Genomic DNA, 17,946 nt, shown 5'->3' with positions numbered 1-17,946 from the left:
CACCTGAAAAACTGTCCACATAACGATTTGTTAACGGTGCAACCAATGAAATAAGAATTTTTTCTTAAGAAAATACTGAACCTGAAAAAAAGAAGCAAACAAAAACTGAATAAAAGAAAGATCGTTATGGAGACCCTGTGCATTTGATAATTTATTCAATACAAATTAAATAAATACACATGGCAAAAATTCCGAGGCTGTTCCTCAAATGAAAATGAAAATTGGCAGTTCACGTTTGAAAAAAAAAGGAAATCGCAAGGGTTTGGAGAGAGAAATTCCTAGTGGCTGGGGCTTCGTTCGATACAAAAGGCTTTATTAGTTTATTAATGGAAATGAGGATAATATTGCGGCTACCGAAAGAAAAAGCTTACAACCACCAAAATAGCAATATATTTCAGACCCTGAAATTCAGAGACAAAAAGAAAATAGCAGCGATACAGAAACAAACGACGGGAGGGAGTGGATTCAAATATTATTATAGTTGATAAATTAATGAAATAGCAACCAAAGAGACGCACTGAGTTGACCAGAACGCTCTGATAGTTGAAATACACATCTAAAAGGGAAAAAAAAAAAAAAAAAGCAGAACTAAAAGTGAAAACAAGTACACAGCAGCAAATTAGGTCAAAAGATATCTGATCTTCTTGCGGAAACTTTCACTATTTCATCTGTTTTTGCAACTCGAATATGATAGAATGTTAGATAAATCGATTCGTTTCGAGCACAACAAAGACTGCAAATGAACACTAAACACTCGACTCAGACTGATTAATTAAAAAAATAAATAAATAATAAAAAAAAGACCTAACTCGATCTCAAAGAATTAAAGACGAGCAACATAAATAAATAACAAAAGTAGCCATCAATTATTCCATGTCCAGTTCTTGAAACGTCGTAGAGATCAGGCAAAGTAAGAAGCAATACTGACATGCATAAGAGAGATCAAAACAGCGATATCAAGTAATTAAGAGTACCATGAATACATCCGAAACAAGAACCAAACAAACTCGATTGGAGATGAAAAACATTGAAAAAGAAGATCGAGATCAGGAGATGAATTCAAGACGCCATATAGATTAGAGATCAGGAAAAGCAGGAGAAAAAGATGAGTGAAGAGAGACGGAACCTTCTGAGTTTGGGCGGCAAGGAAGAGGAGAAAGCTTGAGGTTTGTGGAGAGAAGAAATGGAGCGAAATCGATTTCAGTTTTGCTTTGCATGCAATGAAATGAAACCCAATGGAAAGCGAAGAAGAGCGAGGGAATTTTGAGGAGGAGAAGTAATGATTAAAAATTACCAGACGTGTTGCACCTCACGTGACCTTCTTCCCGCCTTCCATGTCCGTGGTCCCCCCATCTACAAAAACAGTTAAAAAAAAAAAACTAAATTAATAAAATATACCCCTAAACTAAGCTCTATTTTGGCTCAAAATATTTATTAACTTTCGAAACTTTCCATAATATTATTAATTTTTCATAAAAATCTAAAAAATTATTTAAATATTTTTGTGTTATAGTTAATACTTTATTTTAAAAATAATATTAAATTTTTTAATATAAAAAATAATTTAAAATACTTTTTAATATAAAAATAATAATTTAAAATACTTTTATCGTATATTTAAAAAATGTCAATAAATTTTTAAAAGCAATATTAATAATATTTATCTTTATTAAAAAAAAGTTATTTTTTTTTATCGTTAATATATGACAAAAATTGTGACATTTAATAGATTTTAATTTACTTTCAAGAATTATTTTTGAAATTTTTTAAAAAGTTTATAGGTGTTTTAAAAAAAAAAATTAAAAAATTCTAATGAAATTTTTAAAAATTGATTATTTTGACATTTTAAAATATATAATCGAAATATAAACTAAATTCAAATTTTAAGAAATATTTAATAGAGAAATTAATGTCAAATAAAAAGAGAAGAAATGATTTTATTTTGTTTTTAATTCTCTTAATTCTATTTATTTCTCTTGTAATTGTTTAATACTATTTTTAAAATGGGTGGGGTAATAAAACATGCGGCTACCACAAAATTTATTGAAAGCAAACGTCCCATAGCCTGTTCATCTCAGAAAGTCATTACAAACGCAGTTCAAACAGAAATGGAGCATAAACCAACATGAACCTTATTTTCAAGGACAGTATTTTAAGGTATCAGCACGATTGACCCTGTTGTTTTTCGGCTCTCGAGGTCAGCGTGCGCCCGTGCAGCTTCAAATAAAGGGTATGTATGATTAACACGAACCCGTAAAGTGCCAGATTCTATGTTTGCAAATACCTCTTGAGCAGCCTCCAGTAGCTCGTCTCGGGTCGCGGTATATTGCATGAGGGAAGGCCTTGTTAAGAACAGAGATTTTGCTGCAAGAGCTGAGAGTGGAACTGGGTCTGCTGGTCCTGATGATTGTCCAAAACTCACCATGTAGCCACGAGTTTTCAGACATGCCAATGATCCCTGCTTATGAAACAAAACGAAAGAGTTCATGAATGAGGTCATCTCTTCCCAGAAACAGTCCAGTTACTATGATACAACTAAAATCAGCAGTTCAAGTAGGATACCTGCAGCTCAAATTCAGATCGTTCATTGCACACGAGTCGGTTAAGATTTTAACTTATGATCGAATAGAATTTCATTCATTATATCATTCCACATTTCACCACACTATCTAAAGCTGAGACAGAAACACAGAAGGGTGGGACAAGAAGAATACAGTCAAAGCCAATGGTATAGAAATCGAGACGATTCAGTCAGTCTTCAAGCTTCACTACCCTTCCACTACACACGGTCATGCAAGGCATGTTGCCCATGGCCGCATGCCCGTTGCATGCCAAAACCCTTGTCTTGTATCACCTTATTGCTTTTCTTTACTGTTTTCACGATTTAAGTTTCTTTATTGTATTTTCTAAGTGTATGATGTTTTGGCAGAATCATGTCTACGCCTGGTAGACCTATAATGCCTCAGAATGTACTCTTTCTTTCAAAAATCTTTCTCTACCCTCATTTTCTAAAACTTTCTTCTCAAAGCGGGGCCAGATGCTTGGGTATACATTGTCATGCCGAAGGCAACGAGATTTCGAGTTGGTTCACTTGGTGGTGAGAGTGGGTGTTACACAATCGCTTAGAAACGTCCCGTAAGAGCACGATTGTGACACTGTACACCCACACACAAGTGATTTACAGACTCCTTAACTAACTCATGCATAACATCATCTAGTTACTGTTAGATTGAATGGCACGATGACCTATATGGGTCACGACCTCATGTATTTATAGATGCGTATAATGAAGATTACATTCCAAATCTATGATTTGGTAACAAACCATAAAATCATAGATTTGGTAACAAACCCTTCAAATCATAAACTAGTAAATCTTAGACTATTTTAGTATATACAGTTATGTTAGACGAACACGACTCTCCACAATGGTATGATATTGTCCACTTTGAGCATAAGCTCTCATGGCTTTGCTTTGGGCTTCCCAAAAGGCCTCATACCAATGGAGTTAGCATTCCTCACTTATAAACCCATGATCATTCCCTAAATTAGTCGATGTGGGACTTCCATCATCCAACACCTCCCCTCGAACAAAGCGCGCCTCCCCTTAATCGAGGCTCGACTCCTTTGGAGTCTTAGTCATTTTTGACTGCCTTCGAGGAGGGGCTTGACTCCTTTTCTTTAGGAGTTCTTTGTTCGATATTTGAGGATTTGAGGATTTACCAATTTATTGGCACGACTAAGTTTAGGGCATGGCTCTGATACCATGTTAGACGAACACGACTCTCCACAATGGTATGATATTGTCCACTTTGAGCATAAGCTCTCATGGCTTTGCTTTGGGCTTCCCAAAAGGCCTCATACCAATGGAGTTAGCATTCCTCACTTATAAACCCATGATCATTCCCTAAATTAGTCGATGTGGGACTTCCATCATCCAACATGTTAAACCTAAAATAGATCATAACTGTATATACTAAAATAGTCTAAGATTTACTAGTTTATGATTTGAAGGGTTTGTTACCAAATCTATGATTTTATGGTTTGTTACCAAATCATAGATTTGGAATGTAATCTTCATTATACGCATCTATAAATACATGAGGTCGTGACCCATATAGGTCATTGTGCCATTCAATCTAACATGGTATCAGAGCCAAGGTTTATTTTTTAAACTCCTCGCCATGTCTTCTTCCTCCTCTCCATCCACCATCTCCAACACCGTCTCAACTACCATGGCGACTTTTGGCCTTAAACAATATCCAATCCCTCTACACCATGTTGTCACAATTCGTCTAACCAAAAACAACTTCATCATATGGCGTGCCCAGCTCCTCCCCTACCTACGGAGTACGAAGCTTATGGGCTACCTCGATGGCACCAATGTTGCACCTGCCAAGCTGATCCCTTCCTCAACTGCTGCTGGTGCTGAGCTGGTCTCTAATCCGGCCTATAATCAGTGGTATGATCAGGATCAACAAGTCCTTAGCGGCCTTCTCTCCTCCATGTCTGAGGAGATTCTTCATGATGTGGTTGCCGCTACTACGTCCAAGGAGGCGTGGGATACCCTGCAGCGGATGTTTTCATCGTCAACTCGTGCTCGCACTACTCAGATTCGTGTTGAGCTTGCCACGTCCAAGAAACGAGATCAATCTGCTGCAAATTATTTTTGCAAGATCAAAGGGCTAGCCACCGAGCTGGCCGCCGCCGGCTCTGCCTTGCAGGATGATGATGTGATCGCGTATCTTCTCGCTGGTCTTGGCCCTGACTATGATCCCTTCGTCACCTCAATGACTACCAAGAGTGAAGCCCTCACCCTTGATGATGTGTTTGCACATCTAATGACGTATGAAGCTCGCCAACTACAACACCAGGCTGAACTTCAGTTAAATCTTGGATCTTCTGCCAATTATGCTAGTCGTGGTGGTCAGCAGAAGAATCGTGGGCGTAGGGATCGCGGTCGTGGTCGTTCTCAAGGTTATGCACCCTCTCGTCCTGCTGGTGATCGTCGTGGCCCTTCTGCTCGTCCTTCCTGCCAGATCTGCGGCAAAGTGGGGCATACTGCTATCCGCTGCTGGCATAGGATGGATGAGTCCTATCAAGATGAACCTTCTTCTGCTCCTCCTACGGCACTGGCGGCTACTTCCTCTTACAAGATTGACCCAAATTGGTACAGCGACACAGGCGCTACGGACCATATCACCAGTGACCTGGATCGTCTCGCTGTGCGTGAACGTTATCATGGAGGTGAACAAGTTCAAGTCGGCAATGGAGCAGGTTTGCGTGTTTTGCATACTGGTCATTCTCTAATTAATACTGCTACTCGTCCTCTTGCGTTGCGTAATATTTTGCATGTGCCTGAAATTTCCAAACATCTTCTTTCTGTTCATAAATTTTCTCGTGATAATGACGTATTTTTTGAATTCCATCCTTGGCATTTTTCTATAAAGGATCGACAGTCGAGGAAAAGTCTCCTAAATGGGAGGTGTGAATCTGGTCTTTATCCTATTAAGCCATCCGATGTCGATAATCTCAAGCACGCCTTGGTGAGCAGATCTACTACTCACGCCCAATGGCATGCTCGTCTTGGACATCCTTCATCTCAAGTAATAAAATCCATTTTGCGTCTAAATAATATTTCGTGTGCTAGTGAGTCATCTTTGTCAGTTTGTAATGCGTGTCAGTTAGCAAAGAGTCATCGATTACCATATACTAGTTTTTCCCATAGGTCTTCGTCACCTTTGGAACTTATTTTTTCGGATGTTTGGGGCCCTGCACCTCCATCTGTTGGGGGTTTTAAATATTATATTAGTTTCATTGATGATTTCAGTAAATTTTCGTGGATCTATTTGATGCATGATCGTACAGAAGCTCCTCGTATATTTTTGCAATTCCAAGCTCATGTTGAGCGCCTCCTAGATACTAAAATCAAGTGGGTTCAATCTGATTGGGGTGGGGAATATCAGAAAATTCACAACACATTTTTTCGTTCCCTTGGAATTGGTCATCGTGTTTCGTGCCCTCACACACATCAACAAAATGGGTCTGCTGAACGCAAGCATCGTCATATTGTTGAAACTGGCCTAGCCCTTCTAGCTCATGCTCATGTACCTATTAAATTTTGGGACGACGCGTTTCTTACAGCCACATATCTCATCAATCGTCTTCCTACTCGTGTCATCGATAAAAAATGCCCCTTAGAGCTTCTTTTTCATACCCCACCAAATTACTCCTTATTAAAAATTTTTGGGTGTGCTTGTTGGCCTCATCTTCGTCCTTATAACAAACAAAAGCTCTCTTTTCGATCAAAGGAATGTGTCTTTCTAGGCTACAGTTCTTCACATAAAGGGTATAAGTGTCTTGACACCGATTCTGGTCGTGTCTATATGTCTAGAGATGTCATATTTGATGAAAATGTTTTTCCATTCAAGAGAGCCTCACCTAATTCTTCCCCAATCATGCAGTCGACGCATAATGCCCCTGATTTGTGCACCTTGCATTTGGGTAATAGCAGTACTAATTTGGAGAATGATCACATGCATATGTCTGGGCCTACTAACTCTTTGGATGCAGAAAATTTGGTGTCTACATCAGCTTCGGAATTGCCGCAACAATCCTCCGCGTCGCTGCCATTCGAATCGGCGTTGGTTGTTCCGCCAATGATTGAGGCATCGGCTTCTCCGCCAGCAGATGATATTGCGCAATGCCCGGTCGAATCCTCGGCCGTTGGTCAACCAACTGCTGTAGCATCGGTTGCTCCCCTCGCAACGGCTGATACGGCCGTCCCCTCAAATGTGGATTCTGCACCTACTACTCATCCGTATGGTACTCGATTGAAGCACAATATCAAGAAACCCAAGGTGCGTACAGATGGAACAGTAACATATCTTGTAGCTCGGTCTTCTGCCTCTGAACCTACTTCACATATTACTGCTATGGAGCATCCCCTCTGGCGTCAGGCAATGAATGATGAATTTCAGGCACTTCAAAAAAATAAGACATGGCACTTAGTTCCTCCTCGTGCTGGTCTTAACGTTATTGATTGCAAATGGGTTTTCAAACTCAAACAAAAGCCAGATGGCTCTATTGATCGCTACAAAGCACGCCTGGTTGCTAAAGGTTTTAAACAGCAGTATGGCGTCGATTATGATGATACCTTTAGTCCAGTTGTTAAGCCCACTACCATTCGGCTCTTATTATCTCTTGCTATTTCTCGTGGTTGGGCTATTCGGCAGATTGATATTCAAAATGCTTTTCTTCATGGCCTTCTTAATGAAGATGTTTATATGAAGCAGCCCCCTGGATTTGTGGATTCTCAACACCCTGGTTATCTCTGCAAGCTGGATAAGTCGCTTTATGGCCTTAAACAAGCTCCGCGTGCCTGGTTTTCTCGCCTTAGCTCCAAACTATTACAGCTGGATTTTACACCTTCAAAGGCTGATGTCTCTCTTTTTATTTTTAACAAAACGGGCATTCAGATGTATATTCTCATCTACGTTGATGATATTATTATCATCAGCTCATCTTCTACGGCTACTGAGAAACTTCTTACACAGCTTCAGGATGATTTTGCCGTCAAGGATCTTGGTATTTTGAGTTATTTTCTTGGGATTGAGGTCCGCCATACTTCTAGTGGACTTATTCTGACACAACATAAATACATTCGAGATTTATTAGCCAGAACCAATATGCTCACCTCCAAAGGTGTGCCCACACCTATGCTTCCCAGTGAGAAGTTGTTATTGAATGGTGGTGAAAAGCTCTCACCTGAGGATACTACTCGCTATCGAAGTGTCGTTGGTGCTCTCCAATATTTGTCTCTGACACGTCCTGATATATCCTTCTGTGTCAACAGAGTGTGTCAGTTCATGTCCTCTCCGACTTCTATACATTGGGCGGCAGTCAAACGAATTCTCCGTTATCTACATGACACTATTGATATGGGTTTGTGTCTTACAAAGTCCAGCACTGATTTGTTGAGTGCCTTTTCAGATGCTGATTGGGCTGGGAATCCTGATGATCGTCGAAGCACTGGAGGCTATGTGATCTTCTTTGGTGGCAATCTTATCTCTTGGAGTTCGAGGAAACAATCGATTCTGGTCGTGTCTATATGTCTAGAGATGTCATATTTGATGAAAATGTTTTTCCATTCAAGAGAGCCTCACCTAATTCTTCCCCAATCATGCAGTCGACGCATAATGCCCCTGATTTGTGCACCTTGCATTTGGGTAATAGCAGTACTAATTTGGAGAATGATCACATGCATATGTCTGGGCCTACTAACTCTTTGGATGCAGAAAATTTGGTGTCTACATCAGCTTCGGAATTGCCGCAACAATCCTCCGCGTCGCTGCCATTCGAATCGGCGTTGGTTGTTCCGCCAATGATTGAGGCATCGGCTTCTCCGCCAGCAGATGATATTGCGCAATGCCCGGTCGAATCCTCGGCCGTTGGTCAACCAACTGCTGTAGCATCGGTTGCACCAATGTTCGGCTTCCGTACTAGAACGAGAAACTGTCGATTGTTTCCTCGAACTCCAAGAGATAAGATTGCCACCAAAGAAGATCACATAGCCTCCAGTGCTTCGACGATCATCAGGATTCCCAGCCCAATCAGCATCTGAAAAGGCACTCAACAAATCAGTGCTGGACTTTGTAAGACACAAACCCATATCAATAGTGTCATGTAGATAACGGAGAATTCGTTTGACTGCCGCCCAATGTATAGAAGTCGGAGAGGACATGAACTGACACACTCTGTTGACACAGAAGGATATATCAGGACGTGTCAGAGACAAATATTGGAGAGCACCAACGACACTTCGATAGCGAGTAGTATCCTCAGGTGAGAGCTTTTCACCACCATTCAATAACAACTTCTCACTGGGAAGCATAGGTGTGGGCACACCTTTGGAGGTGAGCATATTGGTTCTGGCTAATAAATCTCGAATGTATTTATGTTGTGTCAGAATAAGTCCACTAGAAGTATGGCGGACCTCAATCCCAAGAAAATAACTCAAAATACCAAGATCCTTGACGGCAAAATCATCCTGAAGCTGTGTAAGAAGTTTCTCAGTAGCCGTAGAAGATGAGCTGATGATAATAATATCATCAACGTAGATGAGAATATACATCTGAATGCCCGTTTTGTTAAAAATAAAAAGAGAGACATCAGCCTTTGAAGGTGTAAAATCCAGCTGTAATAGTTTGGAGCTAAGGCGAGAAAACCAGGCACGCGGAGCTTGTTTAAGGCCATAAAGCGACTTATCCAGCTTGCAGAGATAACCAGGGTGTTGAGAATCCACAAATCCAGGGGGCTGCTTCATATAAACATCTTCATTAAGAAGGCCATGAAGAAAAGCATTTTGAATATCAATCTGCCGAATAGCCCAACCACGAGAAATAGCAAGAGATAATAAGAGCCGAATGGTAGTGGGCTTAACAACTGGACTAAAGGTATCATCATAATCGACGCCATACTGCTGTTTAAAACCTTTAGCAACCAGGCGTGCTTTGTAGCGATCAATAGAGCCATCTGGCTTTTGTTTGAGTTTGAAAACCCATTTGCAATCAATAACGTTAAGACCAGCACGAGGAGGAACTAAGTGCCATGTCTTATTTTTTTGAAGTGCCTGAAATTCATCATTCATTGCCTGACGCCAGAGGGGATGCTCCATAGCAGTAATATGTGAAGTAGGTTCAGAGGCAGAAGACCGAGCTACAAGATATGTTACTGTTCCATCTGTACGCACCTTGGGTTTCTTGATATTGTGCTTCAATCGAGTACCATACGGATGAGTAGTAGGTGCAGAATCCACATTTGAGGGGACGGCCGTATCAGCCGTTGCGAGGGGAGCAACCGATGCTACAGCAGTTGGTTGACCAACGGCCGAGGATTCGACCGGGCATTGCGCAATATCATCTGCTGGCGGAGAAGCCGATGCCTCAATCATTGGCGGAACAACCAACGCCGATTCGAATGGCAGCGACGCGGAGGATTGTTGCGGCAATTCCGAAGCTGATGTAGACACCAAATTTTCTGCATCCAAAGAGTTAGTAGGCCCAGACATATGCATGTGATCATTCTCCAAATTAGTACTGCTATTACCCAAATGCAAGGTGCACAAATCAGGGGCATTATGCGTCGACTGCATGATTGGGGAAGAATTAGGTGAGGCTCTCTTGAATGGAAAAACATTTTCATCAAATATGACATCTCTAGACATATAGACACGACCAGAATCGGTGTCAAGACACTTATACCCTTTATGTGAAGAACTGTAGCCTAGAAAGACACATTCCTTTGATCGAAAAGAGAGCTTTTGTTTGTTATAAGGACGAAGATGAGGCCAACAAGCACACCCAAAAATTTTTAATAAGGAGTAATTTGGTGGGGTATGAAAAAGAAGCTCTAAGGGGCATTTTTTATCGATGACACGAGTAGGAAGACGATTGATGAGATATGTGGCTGTAAGAAACGCGTCGTCCCAAAATTTAATAGGTACATGAGCATGAGCTAGAAGGGCTAGGCCAGTTTCAACAATATGACGATGCTTGCGTTCAGCAGACCCATTTTGTTGATGTGTGTGAGGGCACGAAACACGATGACCAATTCCAAGGGAACGAAAAAATGTGTTGTGAATTTTCTGATATTCCCCACCCCAATCAGATTGAACCCACTTGATTTTAGTATCTAGGAGGCGCTCAACATGAGCTTGGAATTGCAAAAATATACGAGGAGCTTCTGTACGATCATGCATCAAATAGATCCACGAAAATTTACTGAAATCATCAATGAAACTAATATAATATTTAAAACCCCCAACAGATGGAGGTGCAGGGCCCCAAACATCCGAAAAAATAAGTTCCAAAGGTGACGAAGACCTATGGGAAAAACTAGTATATGGTAATCGATGACTCTTTGCTAACTGACACGCATTACAAACTGACAAAGATGACTCACTAGCACACGAAATATTATTTAGACGCAAAATGGATTTTATTACTTGAGATGAAGGATGTCCAAGACGAGCATGCCATTGGGCGTGAGTAGTAGATCTGCTCACCAAGGCGTGCTTGAGATTATCGACATCGGATGGCTTAATAGGATAAAGACCAGATTCACACCTCCCATTTAGGAGACTTTTCCTCGACTGTCGATCCTTTATAGAAAAATGCCAAGGATGGAATTCAAAAAATACGTCATTATCACGAGAAAATTTATGAACAGAAAGAAGATGTTTGGAAATTTCAGGCACATGCAAAATATTACGCAACGCAAGAGGACGAGTAGCAGTATTAATTAGAGAATGACCAGTATGCAAAACACGCAAACCTGCTCCATTGCCGACTTGAACTTGTTCACCTCCATGATAACGTTCACGCACAGCGAGACGATCCAGGTCACTGGTGATATGGTCCGTAGCGCCTGTGTCGCTGTACCAATTTGGGTCAATCTTGTAAGAGGAAGTAGCCGCCAGTGCCGTAGGAGGAGCAGAAGAAGGTTCATCTTGATAGGACTCATCCATCCTATGCCAGCAGCGGATAGCAGTATGCCCCACTTTGCCGCAGATCTGGCAGGAAGGATGAGCAGAAGGGCCACGACGATCACCAGCAGGACGAGAGGGTGCATAACCTTGAGAACGACCACGACCGCGATCCCTACGCCCACGATTCTTCTGCTGACCACCACGACTAGCATAATTGGCAGAAGATCCAAGATTTAACTGAAGTTCAGCCTGGTGTTGTAGTTGGCGAGCTTCATACGTCATTAGATGTGCAAACACATCATCAAGGGTGAGGGCTTCACTCTTGGTAGTCATTGAGGTGACGAAGGGATCATAGTCAGGGCCAAGACCAGCGAGAAGATACGCGATCACATCATCATCCTGCAAGGCAGAGCCGGCGGCGGCCAGCTCGGTGGCTAGCCCTTTGATCTTGCAAAAATAATTTGCAGCAGATTGATCTCGTTTCTTGGACGTGGCAAGCTCAACACGAATCTGAGTAGTGCGAGCACGAGTTGACGATGAAAACATCCGCTGCAGGGTATCCCACGCCTCCTTGGACGTAGTAGCGGCAACCACATCATGAAGAATCTCCTCAGACATGGAGGAGAGAAGGCCGCTAAGGACTTGTTGATCCTGATCATACCACTGATTATAGGCCGGATTAGAGACCAGCTCAGCACCAGCAGCAGTTGAGGAAGGGATCAGCTTGGCAGGTGCAACATTGGTGCCATCGAGGTAGCCCATAAGCTTCGTACTCCGTAGGTAGGGGAGGAGCTGGGCACGCCATATGATGAAGTTGTTTTTGGTTAGACGAATTGTGACAACATGGTGTAGAGGGATTGGATATTGTTTAAGGCCAAAAGTCGCCATGGTAGTTGAGACGGTGTTGGAGATGGTGGATGGAGAGGAGGAAGAAGACATGGCGAGGAGTTTAAAAAATAAACCTTGGCTCTGATACCATGTTAGATTGAATGGCACGATGACCTATATGGGTCACGACCTCATGTATTTATAGATGCGTATAATGAAGATTACATTCCAAATCTATGATTTGGTAACAAACCATAAAATCATAGATTTGGTAACAAACCCTTCAAATCATAAACTAGTAAATCTTAGACTATTTTAGTATATACAGTTATGATCTATTTTAGGTTTAACAGTTACATCATTTAGGCTCAAGCAACTTTCTACAAGTGAACTAGATTGGGAGCATATTCTTCAAATCAGTACAGCAGGAAATTTTAGATCATAATAAGCATTGGTGAAACTTCAGTAAAGGAAGAAACCTAATGCTCCCAATCCGTGGCCAAAACTATAGCTGAGAAGTTATATTTGATTAAGAGGTGGGAAGCTATAAAGAATCAGTATCTAAGAATTGCTAAATTGTTCAGAAGTTAGAAAAGACAATTCCTTGCAAGTCACAACAACTTAGAGTTTCTGCAAGAATACTTAAAAACAAGGTGAAAAGTAGAATTATTACCTGAAAGGTATCCTTTCCTACAGAGTCATAAACAACATTAACGCCATTTCCGGAAGTTATCTCATTAACACGAGCAACAAAGTCCTCTTCCTTAGAGATAATAACATGATGGCATCCATCCTCCTTGGCTTGAATTGCCTTCTCTTTGGTTGAGATAGTACCAATGACAGTGGCACCAAGACTGTTAGCCCATTGGCACAACAGGGATCCAACTCCACCAGCTGCTGCATGAACGAGGACAATATTTCCCGGTTCAACCTGTAGAGAATATCAGACAAAATCTCGCTGGTCATAAAAATGTTGGCAGTTCTGCTACAACATGTAACATTATGTAATTATCTCATGTAACATTGATGCAATGGAATGAAGAAATTACATCATGTAACATTATTCTCAGAGACGTGTAAACTATAACAGCCCAAGCCCACCGCTAGCAGATACTGTCCTCTTTGGGCTTTCCCTTTCAAGCTTCCCCTTGAGGTTTTTTAGACACATTTTAAAACTTTGAGGGGAAGCCCAAAAAGAACAATATTTGCTAGTGGTGGGCTTGAGTTGTTACATAAACGATCCAGATGTACCTTAAATCTAACATCTGCCAATAAATACTATAAAACAAAACCAACCTTATAACATCGACGTAACAGAAATTGGGCTGTCATACCCTTCAGCATGACAGATGCTGCAATTGTGGGATCAACTGAGGGAGGAACTGGAACAACTTTATCAGCAGGAAGTATTTGTTCTTCAGAATATGAACCCATTGGGTTCCCAGCATAAGCAACAAGATCCCCAACTTTCCTGTCGTTTACTCCAGGGCCAACAGCGGTCACCACCCCAGCAGCTTCCATGCCTGCATGGTAAATTATTCTTCAATCATGTGGCATGTAAAATAAAGGTCACTTCTACTGCATTCTAATTGAGTATTGGCCAAGTAATCTTTGTGTAAATACACAATATAAATTTAAAAAGAGGACAATAAGTATTTTCACTCAAATACAAAATTTTATGGATAACAAAGGGACAGCAGTTAGAATTTTTAAATTTCAGCCTTGAAATTCAATTTTGAGTCACCAAGGACCCTAACTTCTTCCTTATATTGCACGCATGGAGGAATTAAACAAGTTTCAAAGTTGATATGTGTAATAGTTCAAGCCCACCGCTAGTAGATATTGTCCGTTTTGACCTATTACGTATCACCATCAGCCTCACGGTTTTAAAACGCATCTACTAGGGAGAGGTTTCCATACCCTTATAAGGAATGTTTCGTTCCCCTCTCCAACCGATATGGAGTCTCACAATCCACTCCCTTGGGGGCCTAGCGTCCTTGCTGGCACACCACTCATTGTCTGGCTTTGATACCATTTGTAACAGCCCAAGCCCACCGCTAGCAGATATTGTCTGTTTTGCCTCGTTACGTATTGTCGTCAGCCTCACGATTTTAAAACACGTCTACTAAGGAAAGGTTTCCACACCCTCATAAAGAATGCTTCATTCCCCTCTCCAACCGATGTGGGATTTCACAATCCACCCCCTTGGAGGCCCACGTCCGATGTCTACCTCTGATACCATTTGTAATAGCCCAAGCCCACCGCTAGCTGACATTATCCGCTTTGCCCCATTACATATCGTCGTCAGCCTCACAGTTTTAAAACGCGTCTACTAAGGAGGTTTCCACACCCTTATAAAGGAATGCTTCGTTCCCTTCTCCAACCGACGTGGGATCTCACAATATGACATTGTAAAGTCCACACATATTGTAAGCCACATGGAAAACCTCAATGTCAATGACATCATTAGTCCATAGCCCTCAGTTTAACCAACTTCATACAAAACTCTATTCATCTCACACGCTAAAACTTGTAATCTTTAGAAGAAAAAAAAAAGGCACAATTAATGGCTGCATCCAACTAGAACAGACAATATCTCAACATGCAATCCAAAGCCTTCAAACTTCACAGGCAGGAATAAATCACCTAAACATGGAAGAAGGATAAGATGCCACTAAAGAAACCTTATACAGAATCCATGACCTTACAATGAGTTTAAAGAAGAGAACAGAACCTGGAGTAAAGGGCATGGTAGCAGCCTTATAATCTCCTTTCCTGAAGTATACATCAATAAAATTTAGACCAATCGCCTTATTTCTAACTCGAACTTCACCCTCCTTCGGCTCTCCAATATCCACATCCTCCCATTTAAGAACCTGTTACAATCATTTTCAATGAAAAATCTTACGAGAAAGCAAAAATGTACAAGTTAAGTATAATTCTACAGTAGGTTTTCTCTAATGCATACAGAATTCACATAAATCCATGCTCAGGCGAAGGAAAAGAATCGAATACTGAATCAACAATCGGAGAAAAGGCGATGAGAAAAGGGGACTAAACCTCAGGGCCACCAACTTCATGAACCCTTACGGCCTTAACCATTTCTGGCGCCGATAATTCTACTCGCGAAGAAATTGCCCTCGCTATGAAATTTTCAGCCCCGAGCTTCAAATCGCAGCGATGAGTCTCAGACGAGCAACTCAGTGAAGATGGAATTCGTTTGAAGAAATGCCGGGAAACGATGGGGCTGCAGTGGAAGAGTCTGGACGAGGGAAGAAGAAGACGAAGGTCGCAATGGAACTGGGAAGTGATTCTTGGCAAGAACATATATGGCGGATTCATACACCCAAAATCCTAATGCAGTTGCATGAACTGCTGAATCAAAATTTTGACAGAATTAGAGCTAAATTCATCAAGATTGTAGGAATTAATAGAACTTTACCAACATCCCCTGTTTCTCTCGGTTGAGTATCACTACTCCACCATTGCATCAATTCATAAATTAATTTATTAAATTGAAATGTTAAATAACTAATGGGCCGAATGGGCCGGTTGAGCGCTTGTGTTAGGCTATGAATTAGAAAAAAAGTACGAGATTAACAAGTTGGTGGTCGATCCGACCCAAAAAAATGTTAACCCGACCCGACCTTAAACCCTACTTTTGGGTTGGTCGAGCGGACTCGACCCTAAATTCCTTATTTTTTTGGTTGGACGAGTGGACCCGATCAAAAAATGTAAACTCACCAATCGAACTGGATTTTTTATTTTCTAAAAATTTAATCCAAACTTAAACCGAAAAAGAAAAAATCTAACTCAAACTTGAATTGGTAATACAGGTTCGTTGAATTATCGGGTTATATGAATTCCTCCCATCAAAATAAAAAGTTTTATCTCGATTTTATTTTCAAATTTAAGGATGATTTGGTTGAACAACAAGCGTTTAATATGAAAGAAAGCATAGAATAATTTCAATTTTGATTTTTAATTAATTATTATTATTATTATTTTGTTCCTAAATTTCTGAATATCTTATTTTAATTTCTTAATTTTTAAATATTTTATTTTAATTATTAACCTTACCTTATATAATTTTAAATTACCATGACATGATTTTTCAAAGTCTCATACTATAATCAAAGACTTTGAAGAAAATACTTAGTATTCAAATACAATCTTTACTTCTCATTTTTTTTTTATATAATATATGTTTTTAACTAAATAATTTCATATTAATATAATTATTTTCATCTTATGATATTCACTCGATAAAGACGTTCTGAAATAAATAATATTTATTTGTGGATTTTAATTTTACAACTTGTTTATACGGACCATTATTAAAATTTCAAATTGGAATATAATAACCTATTAGTAGTGAAATAAATAATAAATAATGTTTGAGATTGTAATTGATATTTTATCTACTCAATTATGTTAGAATTGACACATTATTAAACTGATATCGTAAACTTTTAAATTTTTTTATTACCTTTTATAAAATTAGATGTTTGATTCACGTTTCCATATTTGTTAATATTTTAAAAATCATAGTTTCAAATATGCACATCTCATCTGTTTCATCCCGTCAATTTTTGTATTTTGACCCACATTATTTTTTTATTTCGAGAATCGAAATTTAATTACAGCGGTTGACATTTGAGATCATAAATAATTGAGATTTAATATTTTAGTCACCATTTAAGTTGAAAATTATATATATATATATATATATATATATATATATATATATATATATATATATAAAAGTTTAGTATTTGAATTCCTAATTGTATGTATTTCGTAGCCTACTACTCTAAAATATATTGTTCATTTTGGTCTGTTACATATCGTTGTCAAGCCTCACAATTCTTTCCAACTAATGTGGGATCTCACAATCCACTTAGTTTCTGCGTCCCCATGAGTAATATTTTGTCCCCTTCTTCAACCAAGAATCTCACAATTCAAGTCCCAACGTCCTAGCTAGCTCTAATACCATTTATAACCGTCAAAGTCCACCGCTGACATATATGGTCCACTTTGGCCTGCATATTAGCATCAACTTCACAATTTTAAAATGCATATGTTAGGAAGAGGTTTCCACACCCATACGATGAATATTCCGTTTCCCTCTCCAACCCGACGTAGGATCTCACATATTTAGTCTCACATCTTAAAATTTTTAATTTTGTATGTAATAGTCATGGAGACGTGTGACATCTATAAATTTTGAAACTATTACCTATAGAATTAAAAGTTTAAAGTTTTATTAGATATAAAATTTAATTTTATATATAATAATGAATTTTTATTTATTTTTAAATATATCATGTGATTATTAGACATTTGAAAATTAGATATATTTAAAATTTAAAATTAAAAAAACAAATTTATAAAAGTTGACGGACTCGAATAGATATTAAAAAATTGGCTATCACTAATAAAATAAAAAAGGAAAAATTATTATTTTTTGACTAATAAATGGAGTATTTGTTATTTTTATGGGAAATTTAAAATTTTAATGTTTGAAATTAGATTTAAAATTAAAAATCACAATTTTATTTTGATTTTTCTATATTATACATTACCATGTGAGGCTATCCAATCATATCCCTTTCGTGGACGTTGATACA

The 17,946-nt window shown here is 39.4% G+C and overlaps 1 protein-coding gene and 2 non-coding genes across 3 annotated transcripts; 1 reads left to right on the top strand and 2 right to left on the bottom strand.

Annotated features, from left to right (window-relative positions):
* Positions 1–2,013: 2,013 nt before the first annotated feature.
* Positions 2,014–15,791, bottom strand: LOC111783974 (uncharacterized). Its single transcript, XM_023664796.2, has 5 exons — positions 15,377–15,791; positions 15,051–15,192; positions 13,613–13,839; positions 12,990–13,247; positions 2,014–2,458 (listed from the first exon to the last, which is right to left on the bottom strand). The coding sequence occupies exons 1-5, from the start codon at positions 15,656–15,658 to the stop codon at positions 2,153–2,155; spliced, it is 1,215 nt and encodes a 404-aa protein (XP_023520564.2). The 5' UTR covers positions 15,659–15,791; the 3' UTR covers positions 2,014–2,152.
* Positions 4,716–4,855, top strand: LOC147789617 (small nucleolar RNA Z247). Its single transcript, XR_015411602.1, has one exon. It is a non-coding gene; the product is annotated as a small nucleolar RNA Z247 (small nucleolar RNA).
* LOC147789616 (small nucleolar RNA Z247) lies at positions 11,757–11,896 on the bottom strand. The gene has a single exon (XR_015411601.1). It is a non-coding gene; the product is annotated as a small nucleolar RNA Z247 (small nucleolar RNA).
* Positions 15,792–17,946: the final 2,155 nt, after the last annotated feature.

Source organism: Cucurbita pepo, chromosome 13, assembly GCF_057944985.1.
Source record: "Cucurbita pepo subsp. pepo isolate OVF chromosome 13, ASM5794498v1, whole genome shotgun sequence".
NCBI lineage: Eukaryota > Viridiplantae > Streptophyta > Magnoliopsida > Cucurbitales > Cucurbitaceae > Cucurbita > Cucurbita pepo.
This window is presented reverse-complemented; position numbering and strand designations above follow the sequence as displayed.